We start from the raw sequence: 17243 nt of genomic DNA, 5'->3' as shown, positions 1-17243 counted from the left end.
CTGTAGATTAGCAAAATTGATGGTCCTGACTCCTCCATAGCCCACATACTTTTCTCCTAGCAGAAACAACTTAGTAATCAAATGGCCACAGGAATGACAAAAGAATCCAAGATGTCAAAATGGAGGGAAACCCTGACCTGATCTGATCTGCAGATCCTTTGTGTCAAGTAACATCACATAAAACACCTCCATGGGAAAAGCAGACAGAAGTGCTAGGTGGTTCCTCAGTTGAATTAAATCTTCAACACTGGCAGAAATGATCTTTGTTCACAGACTGCTTTATCACCTCATCGAGGCCAGTGATTCATTGGAGCTGAGAATAGGACCTCATCATTTTCCCTCATGAACACAGAGGCTGAGGCCTGGTGTGCCCAGGCACTTCACCCAAAGCTCACACAAGTAGACAGACCATAGGGGTCCTCACAGACGAGCACAAAAGAAGTTGACTTGTTTAGCAACTCCCTGGTTCACTGCAAATTTGACCACAATCTCTCCTTCTTGGATTCCATTATGCTAATTCATAACATTTGTAGTATTTCAGTATTAGAATGATGGCCTGGGAGAAAACACATATCTGGAAAGTTTGTTATTAAGAATATTTTTTGCTGTTGTGGTGCCTAGGTGGCTCAGTCAGTTAAGAGCCCAATTCTTGGGTTTAGCTCAGGTCCTGATCTCAAGTTCGTGAGTTTGAGCTAAATTGGGCTCTGCACTAAGTGCACAGCCTTCTTTGGAATTCTGTCTCCCTCTCTTGGCCCCTACTCTGATCAGGCATGCTCCTCACTTGTGCGCTCTTGCGCGCTCTCTCTCTCTCTCGCTCGCTCTCTCTCTCTCTCTCTCTCTCTCCCTCTCTCTCTCCCTCCCTCCATCCCTCTCTCTCAAAATAAGTAAACATTTAAAAAAGGCTATTTGCTCTTTCAGGGTCTCTCGTTTCAAGTTCTGCTGTGTACCCAGTTCACTACTGGTCCAAAAATGATATGAAATTTCAGCATTCACCCCATCTAGAGAGCTATGTTACAATCCTAAAGCATGAGAGACTTCAGTTAAGTCTGAGCTACAGTGCAACAACCACAAGGACCAGAGTGGGGGAAAGAGGGAGAAAAAAAAGAGGGAATGATTTCACATCTTTTTGGATCAATCTGTGCAAACCTTTTCTTCTTTCTCTTTCTCTTTCTCTTTCTTTTCTTCCTTCCTTTCTTTTTTCTTTTCTTCCTTCCTTCCTTCCTTCCTTTTTCTTTTTCTTTCTTTCTTTCTTTCTTTCTTTCTTTCTTTCTTTCTTTCTTTCTTTCTTCTTTCTTTCTTTCTTTCTTTTTCTTTCCTTTCTTTCCTTCCTTTTGTAAATGCCCTATTTGTTCCCTTTGTTTAACTCATTTCATCAAGTATTTACACAATACCTGTGCTGTGCGAGTACCAGTTATCACATTAGAACAAACAGAATTATGTTTGGAGTGTGATTCCACTCCAAAGTCCACTTCCTTTCAGAGATACTATCTCATAATCTGTACATTTTAGCCAGAAACACTAGTTTCCTTGTGCCAGGTACTCAGTGTTTGCATCCTGTGAATGAATCCAAATGGAATTGCACACTGGGAATGCTTCAGTACTAAAATGCTCTTTCTAGAAGTTGCCTCTCTCCTTCCTCTCCAGTCCCATATCTGTGACCCACCGCAAAACCTAAGGGAGGGGTGTTCTTGACAGATGGTCCAATCTGAAGCAATAGTTCAGTCCTTGAATAAATACCAGTCAGGGACCTGCTATGTGCCAAGCACTCTTGCAGGTCTTAGGCACAGAGTGGTGACCAGAATAGACCAAATTCCCTGCACTCTGTGGTGCTTACATGCTCATCGGGAAAACAGAAAATAAATAATAAGCAGGATGATTTCAACTAGCCATCTCTTTTGTGAAAAGAACACAAAAACCATAGAAAAGTAGTATTAAACTCAGCATGGAGATTGGATGCTATGATAGATCAGGAAAGAGTTCTCCAAGGGGAATGTAAGCCCAGACCATGACCAGGGCCTCCCAACTCTCTATATTCTTAAAGTTAATGGACCTTTTTAAGATCTCAGGTGAAAGAGCAGTTTCATCCCAATGGGCCAGGCTACTGTCTCCTTAATAGATGGCCAGACTTCCTAAAGAGGGACATGAGTAACAGAGAGGAAAGGCAGAGTAGCTACCAGAGACAGAAGCAACATTGTGATTTAGTTCCATGACAAATTGCTCAGACTTTCAAGGTTCATTTGCAACAGTATAACCACACCTTAGTTCCAGGAGAAAGCGGTGGGAAGCAGCCTGGAGCTCTAGGTAATGGGCAGGGAGCCATGTGAACCGGCTGGCCCAGCACCCTGACAGTGGACAGCTGTTTACTCTCTCACCAGGAGGACAGAGGTAGAAGTTAAGTCTGTAATCATTATCAGCCAGATCAGCGCGTTCTAACTGGCTTGCTTTCGTCATTTTTCCCCCAGCCATGGTTCAATGGCCTGTGAATGTTTACCTTCAGTAGATTTTTTTTAAATAAATCATTTCATGGTCAAAGGAAGCTTTTGTTACTTCATAGTCTACTCCTCTCTGTGGAGTAGACATTGTGTTGCTCAGTGAAATTGAAAAATTTGTATTTGATGCAGCCATTGTGTGACTCACACCAAAATTGCTGGAAAAAGTTTATCCTGAGTATGCTTTAACCCCAGAGTGACGCATTATTTGGGAATGTGCATTAATAACACCTTAAGGGCTGAACTTTCACAGATCTAAAATTATGCCTATTTTTTTAATTTTATTTATTTATTAGGAGGGGGTAGAGAGAGAGGGAGAGAACGAGAGAGAATGAATCCCAACCAGGCTCTGCATTCTGTCAGCACCAAACTCAACTCAGGGCTCAATCCCATGAACCTTGAGATCATGACCTGAGCCAAAATCAAGAGTCAGACATATAATTGGCTGAGCCACCCAGGGAACTATTTATTTAAAAAAAAAAAAATTATGCCTCTTTGAAAAGAAAAAAAAGTCAATCAGTGCTTAGTTCAGACCTTAAGATATGGAAAAATAGTAAGACATTTCTTACTTGGGCCACTGAGGAGGCTGGAATCAGCAAGTAGTGCTTAATAGAAGAAGAGGACTTCAGGAATGGGGAGGATTTGAAGAGAAAGAGAAGTTTTTCAAGTGAGGGGACTAATAGAGAACACACCCACAGCTGGACAAGGACCAGAACGTTTTCATGCAACAGGGTGGGGCTGTGAACAAATGCAGCTGTGGTTCATTTGGAGTGCTGACGGGAAATGGTCCCATTTATACTGCACCATGCCCACAATGGGCACAGCACGTTTTATCAGCTACAGATGCCTAACAGAAGAATTTTGTAAGACTTTGGCTCATATTGATTTTCTAGGGTCCTCAGTGGACAAATTGTTGCTATATAAATACCCTTTGTATTTCTATAACCTGAACAGTATCCTGATGGCTATGGGCTGTGTGGGTAAATGTGAACATAAAGACTGCCAGAAAGCCTCCTTCCTCAGCACAACATCACTGCAAGGTCACTGAGACAGTAATGTCCCTGAAACACTAAGACAAACAGGAAAGCTTCTCAAAACTTACTAAGTTAACATTCTTCTGGTCATGGACACCTCAGAGATGAATGATTGTCAATGTTACCTTCTACACAGTTTGTTTTGGTACTTTTCTAAGAGAAGATAAGGAAGTTACCCCAGTCACTTTATGTAACATCCTAGCAAAAGTAAGAGTTTAAAATCATACTTTATAATTTTTTTAATATTTATACATACATACTGGTAATCTTACATCTTTGAAGTCATTGGTAGACATTCCATCTCTCCTAGTCTTTGTTCACTACAACTCAATCCAAAGTTCACCTTCAGTTATGGATTAACTCCTAACCAGGAAGTACGTTTATAATATGAATGCATACATTTGAAGACAATAGGCTCCTTTCTCCCTCAAGACTTGAGTCACTCACGACTGAATGCCTTTAGTAATTCTAGAAACCCACAATCCGAATTAGCCTTGGATCTTAAAGGAAGAGTTAGCGAGGCCCAGTCTCTTGGATTGAAGCCGCCAAATGGAAACAAGCAAAACAAAACCAGAAATCCATTTCAAACCATAATGAAGGTGACCAGGACCTCTGGTGGCCAAATATATTCCTGACTCCTACTCAAGGCACTGGAATCTATATAGGAGCCCTGTCTCTTCACTTACAACTAGAATAGGGGCAATCATGAGAGTTCTTACAGCCTACCTCTCTCCATAGTCCACAGAACCCGACACACTCTTGATGTTAGCAAATGTCCTAATTTAACTGTAGAACCTACAAAGAAATTCTGCTTTGTGCTGTGAAGACAGATTTCTTTGAAGTAATTTAGGACTACGCACCTAGAAGGTACTGAGGGAAGTTTCCTATACCAGTTTTGAGCGGGGCAAATAACCAGATCTGTAGACGACATCTGTATGCTTCATCTTGTAAAGTGAAACAGCCTAGTGTATTGGCATCCTTTTGTATTCAAGAAATATTAGAGCAACATGTTCTTAAAAATAAAAGCATTCATTAGTAGTGTATATTTATCAATGTAGCTATAAAGAGTGCAGACCTTTTCCGTACTCTTAACTCTTTTCTGTAGATTTCAACTTCTTCATCTAAATAATGGGGATAAAAATAATAGTATCTGTAGTAAAGGGTTGCTGTAGTGTAATGAAGGTTGGACTTTGCATAATGAAGTCTGGTATATTATCACTTAAAAACCAGGAGCTGCTACAATGATGGTGATTCCTTAATTTCTTCCCATTTCTCTTCTCCCCACCTCACAGTGTCTACATATATATATTTCCAAGTAAACATGGATAAGTGATTAGTCTGGCCAGAGAGAGGATGTGTTTCTTAGCAAAGAACCTGAAATTCAAAATGGTATTTCCAGGCAACTTAGTTAGGGCCAGGGATGCACTGGAAGTTTTACAGTCCCCTTTGGAGCCCGATACATCTGGCAGGAAGTGAGTTATTTGATTATGACTTTTGCCATCAGCCAGCAGATTTCAAAAGGTCCTGAGATCAAGTGAATTTATATTCTATTCTGTGCATTTCAAGTTACAGACCACAGAAGACAGAATCCAAATGAATTTTGGGTTTTTCAAAAATGGAGACTGACTGGCATGTCTTTCCTCTCCCCCTCCCTCCCCACAGGTCAACCTCAGAGCCACAGATGTGAGACTCATGCGCCAGTTGCTTGTTATCAATGAGAACATTGAGTCCATCAAGTGGATGATTGACGAGAAAGCCACCACTACCAGCCGAGGAAGCAGTCTCAGCGGCAGCCTATGCAGTTTATTGGAGAGTCAGAGCACCTCCTTACGTGGCAGCTACGAGAGCCTACATGATGGCAGTGATGGGCTGGACGGCATCTCCGTGGGGAGCTTTCTGGACACTTTGGCAGATGATGTCCCAGGCCATCAGACCCCCTCAGACTTGGACCAGTTCAGTGACAGCTCCATCATAGAGGACTCACAAGCACTGCACAAGCACCCCAAACTGGATTCTGAATACTACTGCTTTGGCTAATGACCCAGGTTTTTGCATGGGATTGGTGTGCAATTAACTTGTATTTATCCTTCTTCTCTGCTGCTATATTTTTGGTGTGATTTTTTTTATATGACAACCTTTTTTAAAAAAGCTTATTTTGAAACTGCTTGATGATAATTCTGTTGCTCCTAATATTTCTCATCTGGACTGATTGATCTTTCTCTCATACATCTCTATTTTTATTTATTACAATGATTTTTTCTCCCTTCTTTACAGTGGCACAAATAAAGTAAGGGGAAAAAGAATAAGCAATAATTATGTTTTTGCTTTTGTTTTCAGAGCAAGGGGTCAGGGATTACCAAAAAAAAAAAATATCTTTGCTAAATTTTACAATAAACCAAAGTCTGATAGAAGTTAATTTTGTTGTTTGTATGCTTAAATGATTCGAAGTTGCACTTTCCAGAACTTACTGAGATTTATTAGAGTTTGTATAGTAGGTTGTATAAAGAGTTAAAATGAACTTAGGCATTATTTCTAGGCAAAAACTTCCTAGTATAAAATAAACATTATAGCTAGTCACACACTTCTACGTGACAATTATTTGGAAGCCACAACTATATTCAATCTGCTCATTTCAACTTTGAATTCATATTTCAGATTGCACTTTTTTCATTAGTAGCTATAACACAAACTATATAGGCTTACTTGTGTGATAATATATATGAATCTCCCAAATTTCAAAGAATCATTGAGGTTAGGTACATGAAGGTGATTAGAAGTTTAGGTTTTCTAAATTGTATTTTGAGATTTTCTTGACATTTGTTTGTAGGTGTTTTGCAATTCTGATATGATATACAAACACATAAATCACATGGATGGATGGATGTATGGATGAGCGGATGGATGGATGGAGTGGGAATTAGAATCACTATTCATTTCTGAGGTCTAATATATCTTTTCATCCTGGAATAAATAATCTCTTAGTTTTCTAAAATGACATATGAAAATATAACTCATGTAGTAAACAAACATTTCATTTTGGTGTGATTTTATGAATCCTCCGTATTTCTTTTACCTTTATGATTCCTAGTGAATTAATTTATTGAGATTTCAAATTGTTCTTTGTAAATATGTTTCTGCACTAAACACCTTGCAATATGAATCAAAAAGTCTTCCTATTTATAACTGAAAAATGTCCATACTTACAAAATGGTTTCCCCCAAATTTCCTTTGTTGCTATATACCTATTACACTCTTGTCAATGTATTGTTTGTTTTTAGAACATATGTTATTCCATTTCCAATTAAAATATATAGGGTATATATTTTACACCAGTCTTTTTTCATAAATTGCTTTATATAATCCACATCACAATAATCTCATGATTTGAGACTTATCTCTCTTCTATATTTGAGGAAACTGAGGCACATGGAAGGTAGGTAGCTGGATCAAATCACCCAGTAAGTATTAAGACTTAGATTTGAACTTGGGTCTCTCTTATCCATAACAATAACAATAATATATCCATAATAAAGCATGGATAAAAAAGCAAATATAAACCCATTACCAAAAATAAAGACCAATATTTTCCTTCCAATTGGTGAGAATTCACATTTCCCAACACAGAGCTTTCTAGGCCCTTTCCTGAATTCACATGTCCAGAGTCAGTTTTGTGCCTACAGGTGAATTGGGGATTTGACATGACAACTGGTACTAATATATTTCCCCCTTCCTGCTTATTTTTACTTTCAACTTAGTAAAGGCTGCTTGGTTGGTTACTTTGTTTGGTTTTAACCTGGAATTAAATCAAGCCATTTTTAGCAGAGTTTATTTACCAAATTAACATCCAAGGATATTCATTATGACCTACCAGAGAAATATCCTTAGAACCGAGGCTGATGAGTTCAAGCAGAAGGTAATGAAATATGTAACCATATATCCCCAGCACTGCAAGGAGAACACCTCAATAGGAGGGAAAGAGGCAGACAGCAAGCATACAAGAGGCATCCAGGGAAAATGCTCACCCCATCACAACCCAACATTTGACTAGAACAAGCCAGGTACATGAACAATGATTTCTGTCCTCTGATAATAACTGTAGATTGTAAATCCAATGTGGCAAATTTCTTTCACATTCTCCCTTTCCTAATTAGTTTCCCCTGCTGTTTGTCAATTCCATGCCCTCTATGTGTGTCCCATCTGTGGAAAGGAAATGATAGAAGCCAAGAGTATAATATGGGAGAACTGTGTGGAATAGTTTTTGTTTATCCATTATGCTTTAAGGGAACTGTCAAGAACATTGGCAGAATACTCGAGAGTTTTTTTGGTTTGATTAGTTTCAATACTGTATGTGCTTTATAGTTGTCCTATTGATTTTATTTTTTGCAAAATATACTAAAGTCTATAATTTATATATTATAGTCACATAAATCCAACAATGTTTTGATTGTTGATTTTACCAAGAGGAGGGGAATATACAGTTAAACAACACTAGTTACTAACATATTTATTTATCTGAAAAGAACGAATGCATTTTGAACTAAAGAATCCCCATAACTAATCTCGGACCTGGAGCATCTGATATTTGATCTCTGTCAGCATCATGAGGAAATGGGGTAAAAAGTTAAAGGAAAAATGCCTTGCAAACTATTCTTCCTGCACTGAATTGCCTTCTGGAGAAATGGAAACTGTCTTTGGCTCTATAAATGTCTCCATTTTATAGACCTATCTGTCTTATAATGAGAAGAAGATAATTGGAGGTAAAGAGCTTTAGAAACTTAAAGCTAATACATTTTAAGAGTATTTCAAGTAAAGAAATGCTAGATGACCAACTTAGAAAACTTTTTAATTAATTTTAAGTAATCTCTACATCCAACATGGGGCTCAAACTCATAACACCAAGATCAGGTCACATGCTTTACAGGCTGAGCCAGCCCAGGCATTCTGACCAGCTTAGAAGTCTTAATTAAAATTCTAAAACATCTAATAATTATACTACCATTCAGCCCCAAATTGCATAACATAAAGTTTTAAGTATTTGTCAATATTTAGAAATGCAATAAGCATTCTTTGCTGTTGGGTGAATTATAAAGGCATTTGAAGCTCCATGAATAATTTCAATCAGGCATTTAATGTATCCCTAACTCCAGTAAAACACAATCACCTCTATTGTGTCAAAAAGTGGTTATTTTGGGTCCTCATCTTACACCTCAGCAGCCAGATGACACATTAAAGTACTCCTTTCTAGAAAGACTGTCTTCATTTGGCTTCCAGGACATTATTCTCCCTTGGATCCCATCATCCCCCACTTGCCCACTTGTTGATACACTCTGTTGCTGTTTTCTATTCATATTCTTAACTTCCAAACACAAGAATACTCCTTTTCTCAATCCTGGTATCACTTCCATTCTAGAGTATCTCCCTTGGGGATTTCATCCAGATCCAGAGTTTTAAATGGCATCCATGTACTGAGATTCCCAAAAGAATATCTCTTGCCCCAGTTTCTCTCCTGAACTCAAATCTCTCTCGTTTCTCCGCCTGCATAAGATTTTGGCTTAATGTCTGATAAGGATCAATATAAGCATTTACAAAACTGGGAATTTGTTCTTATTTTGTAATCTTCTCCAGTTCAGCAACTCATGTCTCCACTCATCAAATGCTCAGCCAAATCTCTGACACCACATCCAATCCATCATGCAAATCATACAAACCCTGCCTTAAAAACATGTCCAGAATGGACTACAAATTCTTACCCCCAACTACTATTACCAAACTAATCCAGGTCACCATCACTTCTTCCTGGGTGTATTCCAATATCCCTGTCTTGTTTTCTGCTTCCACCGCTAACCTTCTCAGTTAGTATTCAACAGAGCAACCAGAATAGTCTTTTCAGACATAAGTCAGATATTTACAAGCCTCTTTTCCATCCCTGTAATGTACCTCCATCTCTCTCTCTCTCTCTCTCTCTCTCTGTGTATAATCCAAATCTTTACCACAGACTACAAAATCCTATGCATTCTGTCACCTTCCTACCTGTCTGACTTCATCTGATACCATTCTCTCCCTCTCTCATTGTAAGCCTCATTTCCAATCTTGCTATCCTTAAAAATATCAAAATCCAAGGCATGTTTCTAACTCAGAATCTTTGCACATATCTTTCATATTTCTAAAACATTCTTCTTCCAGGAACACCTGGGTGGCTCAGTCAGTTGAGCGTCCAACTTAGGCTCAGGTCATGATCTCATATCTTGTGGATTTGAGCCCCACGTTGGGCTATGTGCTGACAGCTCAGTACCTGGAGCCTGCTTCGGATTCTGTGTCTCACTCTCTCTCTGTCCCTCCTCCACTTGCACTTTCTCTCTCTCTCTCTCTCTCTCCCTCTCTCTTCCTCTCTCTCTCTCTCCTTCTGTCTCTGTCTCAAAAAATGAATAAACATTAAAAAAATTTTAAATATTCTTCTTCCAGGGACACCTGGGTGGCTCAGTTGGTTCAGCATCTGACTTTGGCTCAGGTCATGATCTCACAGTTAGTGGTTTGATCTCACAGTTAGTGGTTAGTGTCCATGTCATGGATCGTGCTCTGTGAGGACAGCTCAGAGCCTGGAGCCTGCTTCAAGTTCTGTGTGTGTGTCTCCCTCTGCCCCTTTCAGGCTCGTTCTCTCTCTCTCTCAAAAATAAAACATTAAAAAATTTTTAACATTCTTCTCCCAGATACTCATAAATCTTGTTTCCCCAGTTCTTTTTGGTCTCTAGTCAAATGTCATCCTGTCTGAGAGGACTTCTTATATAGCACACTAGCACATTCTGTCCCTATCCTGTTTTATTTTTCTTCATTTCATCACTTGATACATATTTTGGTGTGTACTTTCTGCTTCCCTGCACTAGAAGATAAGGGCTATAAGAATAAGAACTGTGTTTTGCTCACTGCCATTTCTAAATCACCTAAAAGAGTGTCTGTTACACAGCAGATACCAAATACATACTTTTTTTATTAAAGCAATTAAAAACATTTGCTCGGTGCCTTCTAGGTGCTGGGTAATGACTGTGCTAGGTTCTGATGATACAGAAAGGAGAAAGGTCTGAGTTCTGCTTTCAAGGAACTCATTTTTATCATATATTTCTCTGGAAGGAAATGTAATGCCCCACCCTGCAGTAATTTATTAAAGTGGCCATAGGAAATTAACACAAATCTTGGTAACTGGAAGTGGAATGAAATGTTACCGTAACAAATGCCTAAGAAAGTGGAAGTGGCTTTGGACTTGAGTAAAAAGTAGGAACTGGACCATTCTGAGGAGCATGATACAAAAGCCTCAGCTGATTTGAATAGACTGTTAGTAAAAAGATGGATTTTAATGACTCTGCTAATAAGGACTCTGAAGGAAGTGAGGAGCATAGGAGAAAAAAAAATCTATATTGTCTTAGAGAATATTTAAATCATCATTAAGCCGACTAATGGTAGTAAGGATAGTAAATGCACTGCTGGTAAGGGCTCAAAGGAAATGAAAAACATACTATTGGAAACTAGAAGAAAGAGAATTCATGTTATATAGTGATAGAAATTTGAGTGGAACTTTGTTCTGCAGTTACATGGAAAGCAGAATTTGAAGGTGATGGACTTGGTTTTTTTGAGGAAATTCTCAGTGCTGAAAATGCAGCTTGGTTTTTCTTGCTTCTAATAAATTGCAAGAGGGAAGAGATAAAGGGAGAAGAACTTAATGGAATAAGAACCAGGACTTCATGAAATGGGAAGTTCTCAGCTAACTAGACTGCAGAAGACTCTAAAACCACAAGATTCACTGTCAAGAGTGTTCTGTAAAGACAGCCAAGAGTGTGACTGGACAACTGTCTTCTAATGCCTCAGAAGGGACAAAAGGTCAGCATATTCAGTCACAAAGAGAGGTCTTTTTGAAGAGATTAGGCCTGTGACTCATGGATCTGCTTCATCCATTTCAAGGAAAGCCAAAACTAGAGATGAGGTTATTTAAGAAAGGCCCATGGAGGGGCTTATTTTCCAGTGGAGTGAATACATGTGAAACTCATAAAGTTTATAGTAATTTCATGCCATCAGAAACACTGCCAGTTTTGACTGCAAGGGACAGAGATATGGAAATGAAAAAAAGGCTGTAGAGCTCCCCAAATTCCATAAGCAGAAGACAGGCTGGCAAAACTATTCAGCTACAAATACATGCTATCCTTAATATTTAAAAAGAGAGGGGTCGTGGAGATGACTCCAAGGGTGAAGATTCAACCTTAGAGAAACAAGTCATAAGCCCAAAGGGCAGAGCTGAAATCTACAGAGGGTTATTCTCAGGCTTAATGTTAGTGTTTCAACTGGGACTGGAACTCTTTTTCCTTCCCTTTTCTCATTTTTTGAACTGAAATATCTATTCCTGTTTGGTATGCCTGTTCCACCACTGCATTTGGGGAACAGATAACTTGTTTCTTGACTTTCATGGGCTTCAACATGGAAAGGAATTGTGCTTTAGAATAGATTATCCCCAGAGCTTCACCCTTACCTGGTTTAGATGATTTAGATGAAGAAATGGGGGACTTTGGAGGTGTTGAGTTTTACATGAGATTTTGGACTTAAAGTTGATGTTGTATGAGTTGAGACATTTGGGAATGTTGGATGGGTGAATGTAGTCTGCACATAAGATGGACATGCATTATGGAGGGCCAAAGTCAACTTTGGTATGCAGTGCAATGCCCCCCTCCCCCAAGATAGTCATCCTAATCGAAGATCCCTCTTAATTTTTAAACCTGTGACTGTTACCTTTTGTTACCTCACTAATACACTGCCTCTAGCTAAGCTGTTCACTGCTCTAGTTCTATGTTTTTTACTACCAAAGAAAAAAGTACAAACCTGGACAAGGAGGATTTCTGGGCTAAATGATAAGAAAGTGAGTATATTAAGATTTGACAACCTGCCCACAATTTTCACAAATCATGTCTTAAGACAATTTATGTGGGACCAAACTTCCATTCCTACTGACTTAATAAGTAAACCGGATGTATGCTGTAAATATGCCTGAGCTCCTCAAAGCTAAAATGACACCACTAGCAGCCTCCACTCTGGGAGGAATCGCTGAAAGTCCTCTCTTCTGGAGAAGCACAAAAATACTTAGGAGGGTGAGCTGAATCCTATTACATGGGCCAGTCCTTTGTATGCACTATAATCGTTCCAGTACACCGAGCAAGCAGGAGATCAACCATCTTTTAAAACTAGGTATTGTCATTTCCACAAGATTATAATTTTCACTTGTTTATTTCTCCAGTTATTCTTATGGCTCCTTCAGAGTTATCAACCATCATGAAGTGTTTACCACTTGATGATCATTTGTTTGAGGAGCCTTTGAGCTTGATAAACATATTCTGTATTGTCAAAATGGATATTTAAAGCATACTTATAGTTATTAGTTTCAACAAAGGCATTTGTAACCAGTAACACTGCCTCATTTTCTCCATATTTTAAATACCGCCTGAACCACAGGCAAGAAATTAAAAATTCTCTAAAATAGTTTTAGTCATTAATATTGAAAAGTCATATTTCTTTCCCAATGGTGCATATAATCTAAGGAGAAATGAGGATAATTATAATCCAGTGTGATAGTTGCTAAATAAGAAACATGGTTCGGTGCCTGGGTGGCTCATTTAGTTGAGCAACTGGTTCTAGGCATTGGCTTACATCATGGTCTCATGGCTCATGAATTCAAGCCTCACATTTGGCTCTGTTCTGACAGTATGGAGCTTGCTTGCAGTTCTCTCTCTCTCCCGCTCTCTCTGTCCCTCCCCACTTCTCTCTCTAAAAATAAATAAAAACTTTTTTTTTAAAAAAAGCATGGTCTAATAAGGAAAGAGGCATTACTGAATTATTGCAAAATTACTGTAGGAGTGCTGACCATACTGACTCCATGTCTGACCTCCACTTTTTTTGTGATCCCTCAAGGCTACTTCTAGTGATGCATGTTCCTGGGACGCTTGGGGAGTAATAGTCATACCTTAGAAATGCCCACCCAGGGATGCCCACTAGGGTGGAGGGAAGCTTGATGTGGCTTCTCATTATAATCTATTAGAGACAACATGGTCTTTCTCCTTCCTGACACAGAAGTGGTGCCACAAGATCTATTCATAGATGAGCTGTCAATTAGGAGCACGGTCTGAGCTACATGTAAAGACTTTGATCTCACTATAATGCCCTTCTGTGTGTTCCCTGGCTCTAGAAAATCTGAAGACTAATCTCTGGACTTTGAGGAGAACAACCATGCAGTTGCCATGGATCATCTTCCACCCGAGCTGCACTCCCCGACTCCATCAATAAGTTACCCTAAATAAAACTGAAAATTGTATGGAGTCACCTGCTTTGTTTTCTGGTCTCTACTTGCCTTCTCAGTTTGCAGGATACTTTAGTGTCCCTCTCACCTTCTAACAATCAGTAAACTATATCTTTGGGAAATATTAAAACCATATGTTAGATTTATTTTAGTTATTATTTAATTATTAAGATAAACACTTTAATAAAATTATCTCTGCATGAATCTTACCACCATTTACTTATGTTCTAGTCCTGGACAATTTTCCAAAAGAATTATTTAGACAATGCTAGGCACATCTGGGTGGTTCAGTTGGTTAAGTGTCCATCTTGAGTTCAGGTCATGATCTCACTGTTTGTAAGTTTGAGCCCCACCTCAGGCTCTCTGCTGTCAGTACAGAACCTATTTCAGATACTCTGTGTCCTTCTCACTGCCCTGCTTCCACTCATGCTCACTCTCTCTCTTTCTCAAAAATAAATAAACATTTAAAAAAGATAATGCTAATAAATTGATGTCTCAAAGTTTGTTAATAGATTCCTTGCTAACATAGCAATTATTTGTTACCTATTCCAAAGGATGGAGTTATTAAACAGAACCAACATAATACAAAAGTGAATGAAAATGCCTATTTCTGTGATTAATGCCAGATACTGAATACCAGGAGCTGCATTAGATGTAATTGAGAACACTATTCTGCCGGAGGAGTCTGATGACCTTGAGTATGGTAGCAAATCCATGCTATTTCTATCCTAGTAAATCTTCAAGTAAATTACTCAAGCACATTCAAATAGTAATGGTCAAATTTCAGACTCAAACTTTTCAGACTCCAATTCTTACAGCATGCAGATTATAGCATAAATATAAAAATATTTATTTAACTCAAAGTGTCTTTTCTTGACCTGAGATGAACCAAAAGAAAGTTTGTCAGCATAGTCATACTTATAGTCAACATAGTTTTGCAATGGTCTAATATCATGATATTTAAGTCCAGTTTTGCCAAGCAGAAGAAGGATTTCTCTGGGTAAGTGTAGAAATACATTAGAGGTGTGATAAAAGGAGAGAGAAGAAAATAGACAGAATTGGTTTTGCACAAGGTTTGAATTCCATGCACAGCAGCCATAATTTCTATTTGGATTTTATTGACTAACATGTCAATCTTACACTATTTCTATGTAATCGCTGTTATCATTGTCTAAATGTTTAGGAAAGTATTCCCATTAAACACAGAGCAACACTCTTTCAAATCTCCTCACTTTTCATTCTGAATTATTGTTGTGTACCATATTTAACCTAAGTTCTGGTCAAGTCAAACCAGAACCAGTGCTGGGATCATATCACATCTACCTGTATTTATGAGGGCTAGTTAAATTCCAAACATTACCCAAAATTGGCATTCTTTCAGGTCATTAACATCATGTACAGGGCCTGTTTGTCCAATGTGGGAGGAAGAATTGTCAGAGCCTGCGTTATTTCATTCTTTACTAATGAGGGATCATGCACTGATATATGCTGCATTCTCGATGATTTTAGATTTTCCTTAAAGTAATTTACTGCAATTATTTTTACATCACACAAATCCACCTATATATCAAAGATAGCTCTAGGTATCCACTCCACGTTTTCCCTTTCATACAAAAGAATATATATGAAAAGTCATAACATCTCTTACTCCTTTTAGTGTCGATGGATTCCAGCTTCTTGTCACTTTGCCTTCCCCTCAAAGCATTATCTTCATATTTTTACTGAAGATTCTTTGCAAACTTATTAAAAATGACTCTCTTAAGCAATCAGAAAACTTTCTCCACCATAAAAATTGGACTGCACTGGGCCCTTAAAGATCTATTTTTTTTAAATTCAGAGATCATATGGGGGTGCTTGGGTTCTCAGTCAGTTAAGCGCCCAACTTCTACTCAGGTCATGATCTCACAGTTCATAAATTTGAACCCTGTGTGGGACTCTGTGCTAATGGCTTGGAGCCTGGAGCTTGCTTTGGATTCTTGGTCTCCCTCTCTCTCTTCCTCTCCCCTACTCATACTCTGTCTCTCTCTCAAAAATAAATAAATATTAAAAAATTCAGAGAGTCTATGGTAAATTCTATTTAAAATATAAATAAATGTAGGGGTCACTTGGGTAGCTCAGTCAGTTAACCAGCTGACTTCAGCTCGGGTCATGATCTTACAGTTCAGGGGTTCAAGCCTGCATCAGGCTCTGTGCTGACATATCAGAGCCTGGAATCTGCTTCAGATTCTGTGTCTCTCCTCTCTCTGTTCCTCCCCTACTTACACTCTGTCTCTTTCTCTAGCTCTCAAAAATAAATAAAATAGATATATGTGTAGGGGCATCTGGGTGGCTCAGTCAGTTAAGTGTTAGACTCTTGATTTCGGCTCAAGTCATAATCTCATGGTTCATGAGTTGACAGCCCTGTGTCAGGCCCTGTGCTGACAGCATGGAGCCTAGTTGGGTTCTTTCTCCTTCTCTCTCACCCACTTATGTCCCTCCCTCTCTCAAATTAAATAAATAAACTTAAAAAATGAAATACAAATAATGTAATATAAAAAGGAAAAAGACATTTAAGGAGTGAAATGTCATAGTAATTAACCTATAATTAAGGGGTGATATAAAGTGTGAAGTACCTGGTTTCAGAGTGCCTCTCTTCTGCCGATTAGTAAATGCATAAACTTGAAATAAGTAACTTTGCAGCTTGGTGTCTCAGTTTTCTCACTTGTAAAATGGGCATAATGAAACCTGACTCATACAATTGTTGGAGAAGTAACTAATATTTGGAAAGTGCTTGTATACTACCTAGTACAGGGAAATGCTTAACAAATAATGTTACTATAATTACAATAAATAATGAAGTAAGGAAATCTGTTTTATATCTAAGAAGGAAGAAATGAAGACTGGCCCATCATATTACAAATAACCTAGGTATACAAATCATTGAATGACCAATCCAATAATAATTTCTAACCAACTTCTTTATTGACTATCTCCTCCACAGAGACTGCAGATGTTAAATAGTTACCCTTGTAGCCACCCTTGTAGTTAGTCATGGCTAGGAAACAAAGTTTTGGCCACTAAGCTGTAAATAAAAATCTGACAAGGGTTTCTGGAAAACCTTTTGCTGACTCTGAACCGTTTATATAAACCATTCTTGAACTCAGAATATTTTGAGCTTCTTCCATCCTTATTTCCTATGGCCATTGTGAAACTCTTGCAAGAAAATGCATTAAAATTACAACTTGCATTTTAGGACCATTAACACACAGTGCCAGAAGTGAATTAAGCTAACTAAACACAGTTGTTTTTCTTCTGTCCTCAAGGTCACCATAATATTGCTAATAAATCTGGGGATTTTTCTTTAAAAAGTAAAACAAATGTTTGCCTTTATAGTACAGGTTTTAGAGTGATAGT

General features: G+C 38.4%; 1 protein-coding gene across 1 annotated transcript in view; it reads left to right on the top strand.

Moving 5' to 3' along the window:
* The window catches only part of LURAP1L (leucine rich adaptor protein 1 like), a 49346-nt gene extending 43407 nt beyond the window's left edge, over nucleotides 1-5939 (top strand). Inside the window, exon 2 of the mRNA XM_029920286.1 lies at nucleotides 5186-5939. Coding sequence (XP_029776146.1) covers nucleotides 5186-5560 — 375 coding nt within the window. The 3' untranslated portion in view covers nucleotides 5561-5939. The remainder of the gene's footprint in view (nucleotides 1-5185) is intronic.
* The last annotated feature ends 11304 nt before the right edge of the window (nucleotides 5940-17243 follow it).

This window comes from Suricata suricatta, chromosome 13, assembly GCF_006229205.1.
Source record: "Suricata suricatta isolate VVHF042 chromosome 13, meerkat_22Aug2017_6uvM2_HiC, whole genome shotgun sequence".
NCBI lineage: Eukaryota > Metazoa > Chordata > Mammalia > Carnivora > Herpestidae > Suricata > Suricata suricatta.
Note: the sequence above shows the minus strand (reverse complement) of the source record. Positions and strands in the feature narration are given on the sequence as shown.